Source organism: Pristiophorus japonicus, chromosome 19 (assembly GCF_044704955.1).
Source record: "Pristiophorus japonicus isolate sPriJap1 chromosome 19, sPriJap1.hap1, whole genome shotgun sequence".
In the NCBI taxonomy this organism is placed as follows: Eukaryota; Metazoa; Chordata; class Chondrichthyes; family Pristiophoridae; genus Pristiophorus; species Pristiophorus japonicus.
This window is the reverse complement of record NC_091995.1, coordinates 4681190-4696407: the sequence shown is the minus strand read 5'-3', so window position 1 is coordinate 4696407 and position 15218 is coordinate 4681190. Positions and strand designations below refer to the sequence as shown.

At 45.0% G+C, this 15218-nt stretch overlaps 1 protein-coding gene across 2 annotated transcripts; it reads right to left on the bottom strand.

Annotated features, from left to right (window-relative positions):
* Positions 1-913: 913 nt before the first annotated feature.
* LOC139229649 (protein Hook homolog) lies at positions 914-14079 on the bottom strand. 2 transcript variants are annotated; one of them, XR_011587770.1, is made up of 4 exons: positions 13791-14079; positions 13258-13405; positions 5692-5879; positions 914-1299 (listed from the first exon to the last, which is right to left on the bottom strand). XR_011587770.1 is itself a non-coding variant. In XM_070861170.1 (4 exons), the coding sequence occupies exons 1-3, from the start codon at positions 13736-13738 to the stop codon at positions 5783-5785; spliced, it is 441 nt and encodes a 146-aa protein (XP_070717271.1). In that variant the 5' UTR covers positions 13739-14079; the 3' UTR covers positions 914-1299; positions 5692-5782. The 2 variants fall into 2 exon arrangements, 1 of the variants encoding a protein (XP_070717271.1); XM_070861170.1 differs by having other exon boundaries at positions 13543-14079.
* Positions 14080-15218: the final 1139 nt, after the last annotated feature.

Below are 15218 nucleotides of genomic sequence, written 5' to 3'. Positions count from 1 at the left end.
TCTCTGCTTCTTTCTAAAATCTACAGATTTAAAAACACATTCCTGACATCACTCAACCATTATATTTCTGATTTACTTCATTTTCTTCACAAATATTTTCAAACTTCCCCGTGTTCCACTCCCTTCAAGGCCTTTTCTTAATCTTTTTTCATTGAAGTGCAAAAATTCCATGTTGAAAGTCTCTTCTGTATTTTGTTCATTCATTCCTGGGATGTGGTGGTGCAAGGCCAGCATTTATTGCCCATCCCTCATTGCCCTTGAGAAGGGGGTGGTGAGCCACCTTTTTGAACTGCTGCGGTCTGTGAGGTGAAGGTGCTCCCCCAGTGCTGTTAGGGAGTTCCAGGATTTTGACCCAGCGACAATGAAGGGACGGCTGATATATTTCCAAGTGAAGGTGGTATGTAACTTGGAGGGGAACTTGTAGGTGAGGGTGTTCCCCTGCATCTGCTGCCCTTGTCCCTCTAGGTGGTAGAGGTCATGGGTTTGGGAGTTGCTGCAGAGCAACGTGTAGATGGTACACACTGCAGCCACAGTGTGACGGTGGTGGAAGGAGTGAATGTTTAAGGTGGTGGGTCGGTGCCAATCAAGCGGCTGCTTTGTCCTGGATGGTGTCGAGCTTCTTGAACTTTGCTGGAACTGCACTCAACCAGGAAAGCCGAGAGTATTCCATCACACTTCTGACTTGTGCTTTTTATATGCTTTGGGGAGTCAGGAGGTGATTGAAAGTGATTTGACCAAATCAGTTGTGAATATACTCGTGCATTAATTCTCCAGTTTTAAACCATGAGAGAACCCACTGTAAGAGGTTAATGATTTAAATCACTGCTTGTTTACTAATGAATTAATTATAATGGCTGATTGCTTCTAAAATAGTTGTGATTAGTATTTGATTGTTGTATTATAAATCATGAATCAGACATCACATGCTGCTATTTCATTTATTTTCTTATTTGAAGTGGGTATGGATAATATTTACATTTTTGTACTTGTGTCTGGTATTCTTAAGATGTGCCCACTTATTGAGGATTTGACGGGTTAAGTAAGAAAACAGGAAAGGCCCTCCGTACCAGGGTTGAGAATGTCCATTACATGTCTCCACACTCTATACTGGGTAGCCCTTTAAATGCTCTCAGAGACAGGCTGCCTTCCGCTATGTTTGGCTGATGGTCGTCTTCACTAATGATGTAAATATGAAATATTAAACAGAAAATAAAACCAGCTCTTCAATATGCTACTTTATAATGTTGTTCAGTTATTTTTGGAGAGCGTCTTGAACCTCTGCTACTCTGGTGTACTCTCCTGAAATAGACAGAAACACAAAGGTTAACGCACAGCAGACCGCTGGCAGTGCTCAAACAGACTAAACAAGGCTCGACTTTGCAGCATGAAGGAGCTCGAGAGTCAATAGTAAAGTGCGGAGCAACTCGCTGATCTCAGCTGCCCAAAAACTGAAGGAAAAGGTTTGGGCCTTTGAGAGGAGCGGACGGGAACTAATGCAAGGAAACGATTGGAAAGCTAATTAGCAAAGGCCAGTGGATAGTATTGGACTAATTGAGTCAGAGTTTAGTGAAGTGGATGGGCTGGTACTCATAATTGAGGGCGAGTCACTGGGGAGCTGGGACAGGGATTTTTGCAACAGGTACAGGGTCAGCAAGAAACAGAAATAACTGCTGGAGGAAACCGAGCAAGCAAGAGAATAGAGAATACACTGACAGCAGGAGGAATGATTGTAAAGACACAATGTACAGATATAGGAACAGGAGTAAGCCAGTCAGCCTCTCGAGCCTGTTCCAGCATTCAACTAGATCAATCACTAACTCCTAATGCATTAGGCTAATTCATGAGGAAGAAGCAGTTCAGAAGGTAGAGAACATGGTTAGGACAAAGATGCAGTTGGTGGGATGCAGGGAGATTCTGGCTGTAGGGAGGTGGGTGATGATGAGTGTGGTAATGATGATGAGTTGGTTACCTAGAGATAGGTCTGTGCACGTTGAAGATAAATGACAAAAGGTACTGGAGGATCAGGAAAGGCTAAATGACAATGTAAGAAATCCTGTAAGTCAGGGTGGGCAATTATTTTAGCAAGTTTTGGTGAGCTGCTCCGCCCACCAACATTACACCAATCGCGCGGTCCTGCGCAGGTCGCTCCCCGCTCCTGCCGCTGGGAGATATTGCGCATGCGTGGCTGCATAGTGGCCGGACATGCAGCAAATTTAAAGGGACCGCGCGCAAAAAATAATTTGGGGGAAGATAGCATTCTCATAACCATTGCATAAACAGAAATTCAGAGAGTGGTCAGATACTATATTACATACACAACATGTATTCGACACTGCTTAGAAATGAATCAAAGATAAAAATTGAAAATGTTGTGGTATCTTCTGGTCTCTGTGAATCAGTGCTGTGAAATAGAAGTGTTCCCTCTTTGGAGCCTGTGTCAGCATCAATTTCCCAACTCAGTCATCCTTATGTCCCTCTGAAAAGATGACTAATGCAGTCCCAATTGGTGTCAGAGGAGAACTCCCCTGCCGTCGTACTCGATACCGGGAGAGGAAAGATGTAGCCCCGTCACTTTCTTCGGTAAAAGATTTGCGGAGATGAGCAGCCATGACTCCACTCTAAAATGTATAGGGCATATTCCAGTACGCAGTGCATTCTGGGTATGGACGTCTGCCACAGGGGCCCAAAATTACAGAAAGGAGCGTTTTATGATCGGGCCAGGGAGAATCGCTTTTGCGAATTATTAATTTGAATGAAGTATTAACATGGTTTTTTCTTGGCTGCAGTTCAGGTCTGTCTCTGACCCATGAGGAGTGAAAGTGGATACACGAATGTAGAGCTCGAGCTCCGGCTCGTGTTCTACTTCTGTCCCATCCAGCGGGCCGGATAGAATGACTTGCCGGGCTGGATATCCCCACCACTGCTATAAGGACTCTGAACCACCCCATGCAAGGATGGTCTAGAAAATCAAAGCAATTTCCTTTCTTATACTTCCTGTTTTTGGTGCAAAAGGTATTTGCAAAGGAAATCGCAAATATGAAAATAATTGCCTGTCAATGTGCAGCGAAAATAATACTGGAACTTTGAAAAGTAAATGGCATTTTTCTTGTGACAAAAAAAAAAGAGATGACCAAATAAAACAATGGAACTGGTCAGGAACATTGAAGTAGTTGCAAGAAGCATTGGATAGGAGGGAGAAGGCCAGGAGGAAAGGTGATCCACATGACATTGATTACAGAGTGGAATCTAGACAGCAGGTGGGTGATATACAAGAACCGGGTAACATTAACAAGGGTAAACTAGGGGCCAAAAGATGGGAACATCTACAGTAAGCTGTATAGGCGGGAATGCTGAATGCATTAGGAATCAGCAATTCCAAAACACGAGGCTACTGTAGCACTCGGGAACTACAGTGTTGTGGGAATATTATAAACATGGCTGACTGCAGAGGATGGTGCACAGGGATAGGAGGAGCCTGTTCCACCATTCAGTTAGATCATGACTGATCTGTACCTCAACTGCATTTACCCACTTTTGCTCCATATCCCTTGATGCCCTTAACCAACAAAAATCTACCCATCTCAGTCTTGAAAATGTTGAATTGTTTGATCCTCGCATTCAGTCTTTTGAGGGAGAGAGTTCCAGATTTCCACAACTGTGTGAATGAATTTAAAAATAAGAAACAAGAAAGTATTAAGACAAGCAGAGTTGACAGCAGGGATGTGATGTGGGCCTGGATGTCAGAAAGACATCGAGGAGATTAAAGCGGTGCATCTTGTGAAAGAGCTGTCCAATTTATTTCCACACTCAAGCCTTTCCCCATAACCCTGCAAATTAATCCTCTTCAAGTACATGTCCAATTGCCTTTTGAAAGTCCCTCTGGAATCTGCTTCCACCACCCTTTCAGGTCCCAAATCTTAATAACCCTTTGTGAAAAAATATCTCCACATTTCCCCTCTAGTTCTCTTGCCAATTATGTTAAATCTATGACCTCTGGCTACTGATCCACTTGCCAGAAGAAACAGTTTCTCCCCGTTTGCTCAATCAAAACACCTCAGAATTTTGAATACCTCTATTAGGTGTCCCCTTGACCTTTACTGCTCCAAGGAGAACAATCCCAGCTTCTGCAATCTCTCCACATAACTTAAGTTCCTCATTCCTACGATCATCTGAGTAAAGCTCCTTCTTACCCTCTCCAAGACCTTCACATCCGTCCTCAAGTGTGGTTCACAGAATTCTACACAATACTCCAGCTGAGGCCTAACCAGTGATTTGTAAATATTTAGCATGACTTCCTTGTTTTTGAATTCAATGCCCCTAGTTACAAAGCCAAGTCTCCCACAAGCTTTCTTGTCTGTCTTTATCAACTTGCCCTGCCATATTCAAAGATGTGAACCTGCACCCCAGTTCCTTTCATTCTTGCACAACCCTCAAAATAGTACCATTTCGATTACACTGCCTCTCCATGTTGTTTGCCCCACAGTGCATCACTTCACACCTATCTGCATTGAATTGCATCCACCATGTGTCAGCCCATTTCAGAATGGCAGGCAGTGATTAGTGAGGTACCGCAAGGTTTAGTGCTGGGACCCCAGCTATTTACAATATACATTAATGATTTGGACGAAGGAATTGAATGTAATATCTCGAAGTTTGCAGATGACACTAAGCTGGGTGGCAGTGTGAGCTGTGAGGAGGATGCTAAGAGGCTGCAGGGTGACTTGGACTTGGGCAAATGCATGGCAGATGCAGTATAATGTAGATAAATGTGAGGTTATCCACTTTAGTGGCAAAAACAGGAAGGCAGATTATCTGAATGGTGACAGATTAGGAAAAGGGGAGGTGCAACGAGACCTGGGTATCATGGTACATCAGTCATTGAAAGTTGGCATGCAGATTTTGCAGACAGTGAAGGCGGCAAATGGCATGTTGGCCTTCATAGTGAGAGGATTTGAGTATAGGAGCAGGGAGGTCTTACTGCAGTTGTGCAGGGCCTTGGTGAGGCCATACCTTGAATAATGTGTGCAGTTTTGGTCTCCTAATCTGAGGAAGGACATTCTTGCCATTGAGGGAGTGCAGCGAAGATTCACCAGACTGATTCCCAGGATGGCAGGACTGACATATGAAGAAAGACTGGATCGACTAGGCTTATATTGACTGGAATTTAGAAGAATGCGAGGGGATCTCAGAAACATATAAAATTCTGCGGGATTGGTAAGGTTGGATGCAGGAAGAATGTTCCCGATGTTGGGGAAGTCCAGAACGATGGGTCGCAGTCTAAGGATAAGGGGTAAGCCATTTAGGACCGAGATGAGGAGAAACTTATTCACTCAAGAGTTGTGAGCATGTGGAATTCTCTACCACAGAAAGTTGTTGAGGCCAGTTAGTTAGATATATTCAAAAGGGATTTAGACGTGGCTCTTATGGCTAAAGGGATCAAGGGGTATGAAGAGAAAGCAGGAATGGGGTACTGAAGTTGCATGATTAGCCATGATCATATTGAATGGTGGTGCAGGCTCGAAGGGCTGAATGGCCTACTCCTGCACCTATTTTCTATGTTTCTATATTTCACCAGTCTGTCTATGTCCTCCTGAACTCTGCTGCTATCCTCCTCACTATTCACTACGTTGCCAAGTTTTGTATCATCTACAAACTTCAAAATTGTACTTTCTATACCCAAGTGCAGCTTACTTATAAGCAACAAGGAAAGCTTATTGTGAATGGTCTCGGATTTCTCTCAGATTTGTCTCCATTCTCAATAAAATATCATCCTTTTCCTCATTCAGTTCTTCGACCAAGTTCCGTTCCTTTTCACCCAAAATATTGCGTAATTTAGAAAATTCAGAGTCGATGAGGTTCTGCGATTGATTCGACTGTTCCTATGAATATAAAAAGAGTTTGTTAAAGAAGGAAGCAAAACTATCGCAGGTCACCAGCACATTGATCACAATGCTTAATAAGCACCAAGCTATGCTGCTTAAAATACACAGGGATAGAGTCCTGTTAGCCAGGCATGGGGTGTATAACACACTACCCATACAGGCACAGCCCACATCGGCCCACTGAGAATTCATCTTCATTTTGGAGTTGCTCTCTTGATGCTCAAACTCAAAATATTGAAAAGAGGTTTTCTTGCCCCTCAGAGAAGGTAGGATTGTGTTCATTTTCTCCTGGGATTGAAACACTGAGGTCGGAAGATAATTAGCAAAAAAATTCTACGGAGGAAATGAAGGAAAACATTTTTACACAGCGAGTTATGGTGATCTGGAATGCACTGCCTGAAAGGGCGGTGGAAGATGATTCAATAGTAACTTTCAAAAGGGAATTGGATAAATAGTTGAATAGGAGACATTCACAGGGCTCTGGGGAAAGAGCAGGGAGTGTGAGCAGGGAGGGACAGCTCTTTCAAAGAGCCAGCACAGGTACGATGGGCCGAATGGCCCCCTCCTGTGCTCTGTGTGTCTATGATTCTAGGTGCTGACAACAGAGTCAGCGCTTTGCTAAAATTAGGATTAAATGTGATTTAAAAAAAAAAAATTCTTCACTGGACCAACTGTTTTAACGTCACTTCATAATGGTTGCAGCTGGTGCAAAGCTGAAGTGGAGTCAAACTCTCTCCTGGCCCATGGTCAATGAAAACTATTGATCTTCAGAGTTACTCTGCACATCTCCCCTTACCATCAATCTCAAACTGCTTTGCATCAACACACAGTAAGTGGCATGACTGTCCCAATCTCACTGAGCCGGGAGATACTGAGTTAAGACAAGCAGAATCAGCTGAACTATAAACAGAAGTACTGAGCTTTCTATACTTCAACAACATTCCAGATTCACAGTAAGATTCCCGCCCTCCTCCAGCTCACAAGATATCCTGAAATTTAAATAAAATGCAAAGTTAGGCAACACCAAGTTTCCTATTGGGAAGGAGAGCAGGGGAGTTCGTCCCAGTGTCCTGGGTCAATATTTATCCCTCAACCAACATCACTAAAACAGATCAGCTGGTCATTGCCACATTGCTGTTCGTGGGATCTTACTGTGTGCGAATTGGCTGCTGCGTTTCCTACTTTACATCACCGACTACACTTCAAAAATACTTCATTGGCTGTAAAGCACTTTGGGGCGTCTTGAGCTCATGAAAGGCACGATATAAATGCAAGTCTTTCTTTCTACGGGATTAACACACACCATTATTGCAGCATGACCGGCCCTCTGCTAGAAACGGTCAGACCCAAGTCAGCGACAGTGTGTGACTGAGATAGTCCTGATACAGCATCATTTCCTGCCGTTACTGATTCCATCATTTCTTACCCATACTCCGGCTATGAGCAGATTCTTTATACACATCTAATTTAAGCACATACATACACACCTTACAATAGGTGATAACCCCCTCACACAAAACTGAAGATCCCATACACAGATTGTCTTTAACCCATGACTAAGATTATCCACCATTATATTATGGGGATTATCATCCCACCTCCTCCTCACTCCATCCTCCTTCCTCTCCCCCCCCCCCCCTCCCTAATGTACATTGGGCACATAGTTTCTGGAATTAAGAAGAAAGAGAGGTGTTCTCATTGAAACACAGGATTCTGAGGGGGACTGACAGGGTAGATGCTGAGAGGTTGTTTCCCTTGTCTGGAGAGTCTAGAACTAGGGGACATAGTCTCAGGATAAGCGGTCGGCCATTTAAGACTGAGATGAGGAGGGATGTGAATTTTTGGAGTTCTCTATCCCAAAGGGCTGTGGATACTGAGTCTCTGAGTAAATTTAAGGCTGAGATCGATAGATTTTTGGACTCTGGGGGAAATCAAGGGATATGGTGATCAGGCAGGAAAGTGGAGTTAAGGTCAAAGATCAGCCATGATCTTATTGAATGGCGGAGCAGGCTCAAATGGTGAAAGGGAGGGGGGGGGGCGCGGGGGGCCCTAATAACAAAGGATAATAAATAATTGTTTACCTAATTTCCCCTTAATTGCATCTGTGCGATTCGCCTCGACCACTGCATGTGGTAGTGACTTCCACATTCTCAACACTCTCTGGGTAAAGAAGTAATCCTCATAAAACTGTGTCTTCATATAGTGACAGGAAGGAGATAATTGCACCGAGAACTGCCCTCAACTCCTCCTGTCTATTTTTCTGTATTACCAATTTGTTTTTTTTTTTAAAAAGACTCAATAGTTATGGGTTTAAGTTCTGCTCCAGAACCTTGAGCACAAAATCTAGGCTGACACTCCAATGCAGTGCTGAGGGAGCACTGCACTGTCGGAGATGCCTTCTTTCAGATGAGATCTTAAACCAAGCCCCCTCTACCCTCTCAGGTGGATGTAAAAGATCTCATGACATTATTTTGAAGAACAGCGGAAGTTATCCACAATGCCCTGGCCAATATTTAGCCCTCAGAAAAACATATTATTTAATCGCTAACACATTGCTGCTTGTGGGAGCTTGCCGTTCGTAGAGTGACGGCTACGTTTCCTACATTACAACCACAAATACACTTCAAAAGTACTTCCAGATCACAACAACTCGCTGTGTTTAAAAAATAAAGTAGTGGGGAAAATGTTGTAATCAATCATTAAGGATGAAATAGCAGGGCAGTTGGAAAGCAGTGATAGGATTGGACCAAGTCAGCATGGATTTATGAAAGGGAAATCATGTTTGACGAATCTTCTGGAATTTTTTTGAGGATGTAACTAGCAGAGTGGACAAGGAAGAGCCAGTGGATGTGGTGCATTTGGAATTTCAAAAGGCTTTTGACAAGGTCCCGCACAAGAGATTGGTGTGCAAAATCAAAGCACATGGTATTGGGGGTAATGTACTGACGTGGATAGAGAACTGGTTGGCAGACAAGAAGCAGAGCCAGGATAAACGGGTCCTTTTCAGAATGGCAGGCTGTGACTAGTGGAGTGCCGCAGGGCTCAGTGCTGGGACGCCAGCTCTTCACAATATACATTAACGATTTAGATGAAGGAATTGAGTGTAATATCTCCAAGTTAGCGGATGACACTAAACTGGGTGGCGGTGTGAGCTGTGAGGAGGATGCAAAGAGGCTGCAGGGTGACTTGGACAGGTTAGGTGAGTGGGCAAATGCATGGTAGATGCAGTATAATGTGGATAAATGCGAGGTTATCCACTTTGGGGGCAAAAACACAAAGTCAGAATATTATCTGGATTAGGAAAAGGGGAGGTGCAACGAGACCTGGGTGTCATGGTTCATCAGACACAAAGTGGGCATGCAGGTACAGCAGGCGGTGAAGGCGGCAAATGGTATGTTGGCCTTCATAGCTAGGGGATTTAAGTATAGGAGCAGGGAGGTCTTACTGCAGTTGTACAGGACCTTGGTGAGGCCTCACCTGGAATATTGTGTTCAGTTTTGGTCTCCTAATCTGAGGAAGGACGTTCTTGCTATTGAGGGAATGCAGTGAAGGTACACCAGATTGATTCCAGGGATGGCTGGGCTGTCATATGAGGAGAGACTGGATCAACTGGGCTTTTATTCACAGGAATTTAGAAGGATGAGAGGGGATCTCATAGAAACGTATAAGATTCTGATGGGACTGGACAGGTTAGATGCGGGAAGAATGTTCCCGATGTTGGGGAAGTCCAGAACTAGGGGACATAGTCTTAGGATAAGAGGTGGGTCATTTAGGACTGAGATGAGGAGAAACTTCTTCACTCTTATTGTTAACCTATGGAATTCCCTGCCGCAGAGAGTTGTTGATGCCAGTTCATTGGATATATTCAAGAGGGAGTTAGATATGGCCCTTACGGCTAAGTGGATCAAGGTGTATGAAGAGAAACAGGAAAGGGGTACTGAGGGAATGATCAGCCATGATCTTATTGAATGGCGGTGCAGGCTCGAAGGGCCGAATGGCCGACTCCTGCACCTATTTTCTATGTTTCATGTCGCCCCTGTTTCTTGATCGAATCACCTTAATTCGGTGTCAAACAAAATTTGATACCGAGCCACATGAGGAGATATTAAGACAGGTGACCAGGAGCTAGTCAAAGAAGTAGGCTTTAAGAAGCGGCTCAAAGGAGGAGAGAGGGTTAGAGAAGCTGTCGAGGTTTAGAGAGTGTTTGCTAGTGCTGTTGGGGAGGGTTTAAACTAATATGGCAGGGGGATGTGAATCTATCCAGGGAGGCAGTGGGAAGTAAAAAAGGGGACAGAAGCAAAAGGTAGAAAGGAGAAAAGAGAGAGTGGAAGGCAGAGAAATCAAGGGCAAAAATCAAAAAGGGCCACATTACAACATAATTCTAAAAGGACAAAGAGTGCTAAAAAAAAAACCTGAAGGCTCGGAGTCTCAATGCGAGGAGCATTCGTAATAAGGTGGATGAATTAACTGCGAGGTAGCTGTTAACGGATATGATGTAATTAGGATTATGGATACATGGCTCCAGGGTGACCAAAGCTGGGAACTCCATATCCAGGGGTATTCAATATTCACAAAGGATATACAGAAAGGAAAAGGAGGTGGGGTCGTGTTACTGGTTAAAGAGGAGATTAACGCAATAGTAAGGAAGGACATCAGAGTGACACAGTTAATTCAGAGACTAGGGTCCTGAACTTAAAGAAAGGTAACTTCGATGGTATGAGACATTAATTGGCTCGGATAGACTGGCGAATTATACTTAAAAGGGTTGATGGTGGATAGGCAATGGCAGACATTGAAAGATCACATGGATGAACTACAACAATTGTACATCTCTGTCTGGCGTAAAAAATAAAATGGCGACGGTGGCTCAACCGTGGCTAACAAGGGAAATTAGGGATAGTGTTAAATCCAAGGAAGAGGCATATAAATTGGCCAGAAAAAGCAGCAAACCTGAGGACAGGGAGAAATTTAGATTTCAGCAGAGGGGAAAAATAGAATATGAGTGTAAGCTTGCAGGGAACATAAAAACTGACTGCAAAAGCTTCTATAGATATGTGAAGACTAATGTCAGAATCAGATGAATTCATAATGGAGAACAAGGAAATAGCAGAGCAATTGAACAAATACTTTGGTTCTGTCTTCACTGAGGAAGACACAAATAAATACAATCCCGAAAATACAAGGGGACCGAGAGTTTAGCGAGAAGGAGGAACAGAGGGAACTCATTAGTCAGGAAATGGTGTTAGGGAAATTGATGGGATTGAAGGCCGATAAATCCCCAGGGCCCGATAGTCTGCATCCCAGAGTACTTAAGTGGCCCTAGAAGTAGTAGATGCATTGGTGGTCATTTTCCAACATTCCATGGATCCTGGATCAGTTCCTATGGATTTTTAGGGTAGCTAATATAACCCCACTTTATAAAAAAAGGAGGCAGAGAGAAAACAGGGAATTATAGACCGGTTAGCCTGAATCAGTAATGGGGAAAATGCTGTAATCAATTATTAAAGATTTAACAGCAGCACATTTGGAAAGCAGTGATAGGATCGGTCCAAGTCAGCATGGATTTATGAAAGGGAAGTCATGCTTGACAAATCTTCTAGAATTTTTTGAGGATGTAACTAGTAGAGTGGATAAGGGAGAACCAGTGGATGTGGTGTATTTGGACTTCAAAAGGCTTTTGACAAGGTCCCACACAAGAGATTAGTGTGTAAAATTAAGGCACATGGGATTGGGGATAATATATTGACGTGGATAGAGAACTGGTTGGCAGACAGGAAGCAAAGAGTGGGAAAAAACAGGTCCTTTTCAGAATGGCAGGCAGTGACTAGTGGGGTACCACAAGGTTCAGTTCTGGGACCCCAGCTATTTACACTATTATATTAATGATTTAGACAAAGGAATTGAATGTAATATCTCCAAGTTTGCAGATGACACTAAGCTGGGTGGATGCCAAGAGGCTGCAGGGTGACTTGGACAGGTTAGGTGAGTGGGCAAATGCATGGCAGATGCAGTATAATGTGGATAAATGTGAGGTTATCCACTTTGGTGACAAAAGCAGGAAGACAGAATATTATCTGAATGGTGACAGATTAGGAAAAGAGGAGGTGCAACGAGACCTGAGTGTCATGGTACATCAGTCATTGAAAGTAGGCATGCAGGTACAGCAGGCAGTTAAGAAAGCAAACAGCATGTTGGCCTTCATAGCGAGACGATTTGAGTATAGGAGCAGGGAGGTCTTATTGCAGTTGTACAGGGCCTTGGTGAGACCCACATCTTGAGTATTGTGTGCAGTTTTGGTCTCCTAATCTGAGGAAGGACATTCTTGCTATTGAGGGAGTGCAGCGAAGTCTCACCAGACTGATTACCAGGATGGCAGGACTGACATATTAAAAAAGACTGGATCGACTTGGCTTGTATTCATTGGAATGAATATAAGCCTAGACGCATATAAAATTATACGGGATTGGACAGGTTCGATGCAGGAAGAATGTTCCCAATGTTGGGGGAAGTCCAGAACCAGGGGTCGCAGTCTAAGGATAAGGGGTAAGCCATATAGGATCGCGATGAGGAGAAACTTTTTCACCCAGGGAATTGTGAACTTATGGAATTCTGTACCACAGAAAGTTGTTGAGTCTAGTTCGTTGGATATATTCAAAAGGGAGTTAGATGTGGCCCTTACAGCTAAAGGGATCAGGGGTTATGGAGAGAAGGCAGGAGTGGGGTACTGAAGTTGCATGATCAGCCATGATCATACTGAACGGTGGTGCAGGCTCAAAGCCTGCTCCTGCACCTATTTTCTATGTTCCTATGTTTCTAAGATCATAAGAAATAGGAACAGGAGTAGGCCATACGGCCCTCGAGCCTGCTCCGTCATTCAACAAGATCATGGCTGATCTGATCATGTTCTGAGACTAGAACCCCTAGTTCTGGATTCCTCAGCCACATGAAACATCCTCCCTGCATCACCTTGTCAAGCCCTGTAAGAATTTTGTATGTTTCAATGAGATCACCTCTCATTCTTCTAAATTCTGAAGAATATAGGCCTAGTCTACTCAATCTCTCCTCATAGGACAATCTTCCCCATCCCAGGAATCAGTCTGGTGAACTTTCATTGCACTCCCTCAATGGCAAGTATATCCTTCCTTCGGTGAGGAGACCAAAACTGTACACAAGACTCCAGGTGTGGTCTCACCAGGGCCCGATATAATTGCACTTTACTCATACTCAAAATCCTCTTGTAAATAAAGGCCAACATACCATTTGCTTTCTTAATTGCTTGCACATTGGTTACCTGGGTGAAAAAATACATGCTTCAACACTGAACTTCCCAAAATGTTCATGTGCTTTTGGCACATTTCCAACTCCCCCTGCTGACCTGTTTTCATTCTCCAGTTTGTGCGTGTTCCTGATGGCAGCGTCCAGCACGATCTGGAACTCGGTTAATCGGTCCTTGTGCATCTCCTCTTGCTGTACACGCAGCATCTTGTTCTCCTGCTGCAACCGAATGACCTTCTCCTGGAGCTCTGCAGGAAGAGAATCCAGAGCTTAGGGCCCAGGCAACTGAAGGCACGGCTGCGGTTTGTTCATTTAAAAATGATACGATATATCGTGCCCACTCCCAATAACTGAGATTTGGCAGGTAGGTAATTAGGTGCATTACCTTCCAATGGATTACACATTGGATCTGTACCATCTGCAGCACATCCTGTAGCCACCAGCCAGGACTGTGGCTCACTCACTGGGCAGCAGACCCCGTCATTGTAAACACTATTTAAATGTGTTTCCCCTCCCACAATCCACAACAAAATCCCACACATTATATATAGTACAGACTGGAGCAAACACCTCCCCCCCATCCCCACCGCTCAGCAGGTTCCCGGGGAAGAAGCGACTGTCCAGCTCGCTCACCAAACCCGTTGCCATGACGCCCTGGCTCCCCCCGAGTGAATAATAACAAGAAGAATCCAAAGTGTGAAATAAACCCCGCCCCGAGTATAAAAGCAGGCGGCGGCCGCCGTGAACCGCTCCCACCGGCTCCAACTCGCCGAGACAAGGGCCCACCGCGGCGTCACTAGCGCTCGACCCAAACACACTGCCCAAGTTCCGAGTCCGACTCCCACTGAGGCCCGGGTCTGCTCCGGAAACCCGCCTCCCTCACTCTGAGTGACAGGCGCTCCGGCCAGTCGGCTTCCCCCGGGAGAGCCCCGCCCCGGAAAGCCACCTCCTTCACTATGAGTGCCAGGCGCTCCGGCCAATCCGCTTCCCCACTGTTCTCCCACACCGCTCCGCCACTGGCCAATCAGCGCCGCCGGGAGGCGGGGTTTGCGGCCATGGTTTCGGTTGAAAGAGGCTCGCGCTCGGAACTTGCCGGTTGGGTTTAAATATTTAATGTTTAACGGTCGTCAGTCTTTGCCCCTGTGAGCGGGCGCGGGGTGTGTGCTGTGATTGGCCGGGAGGGGGACAACAACAACAACAACAACAACAACAACAACTTGTGTTTATATAGCACCTTTGACGCAGTAAAAGGTCCCAAGGTCCGTCACAGCAGTGTTATAAGACCAAACAGATAAATTTAACACCAGCCACATAGGAAGAAATTATCGCAAGGGAACGAGGTAGGTTTTAAGGAGCGGGTTGAAGGAGGAAAGTGAGGTGGAGAGGTGGAGAGGTTTAGGGAGGGAGTTCCAGAGCTTGGGGCCCAGGCAGCTGAAGGCACGGCCACCGATGGTGGAGCGACTATTATCAGGGATGGTCAGGAGGGCAGAATTAGAGGAGCGCAGACATCTCGGGGGTTGTGGGGCTGGAGGAGATTACAGAGATAGGGAGGGGCGAGGGCCATGGAGGGATTTGTAAACAAGGATGGGAATTTTGTTTAAACGGGAGCCAATGTCGGTCGGTCGGTGAGCGGGACTTGATGCGAGTTAGGACACGGGCTGCCGAGTTTTGGATCACCTCTAGTTTACGGAGGGTAGAATGTGGGAGGCCAGCCAGCAGTGCGTTAGAATAAACAAGTCTAGAGGCAACAAAGGCGTGGATGAGGGTTTCAGCAGCGGATGAGCTCAGGCAAGGGGTGGAGACGGGCAATGTTACAGAGGTGGTCATAATCTGTAAGTTGCTGGCTCTTTGAAAGAGCTGTCCCATTAGTCTCACTCCCTGCTCTTTCCCCAGAGCCCTATGAATGTCTCCTATTCAACTATTTATCCAATTCCCTTTTGAAAGCTACTATTGAATCTGCTTCCCCCGCCCTTCCGGGCAGTGCGTTCCAGATCACCATAACTCACTGTGCAAGAATGTTTTCTCTCATTTCCCCCTGGATTTTTTGCCAATTAACTTCAG

Bases quoted from the DNA above. Each gene is read 5' to 3' on its own strand.
- LOC139229649 (XM_070861170.1), bottom strand. From the start codon at position 13,738: ATGGGGGGGAGGTGTTTGCTCCAGTCTGTACTATATATAATGTGTGGG. The intron at 13,406-13,542 runs GTAATGCACCTA...CTCTTCCTGCAG, and splicing joins AATGTGTAATCCATTGGAAG to AGCTCCAGGAGAAGGTCATT. The intron at 5,880-13,257 runs GTCAGCAGGGGG...TTATATTCATAG, and splicing joins AAACTGGAGAATGAAAACAG to GAACAGTCGAATCAATCGCA.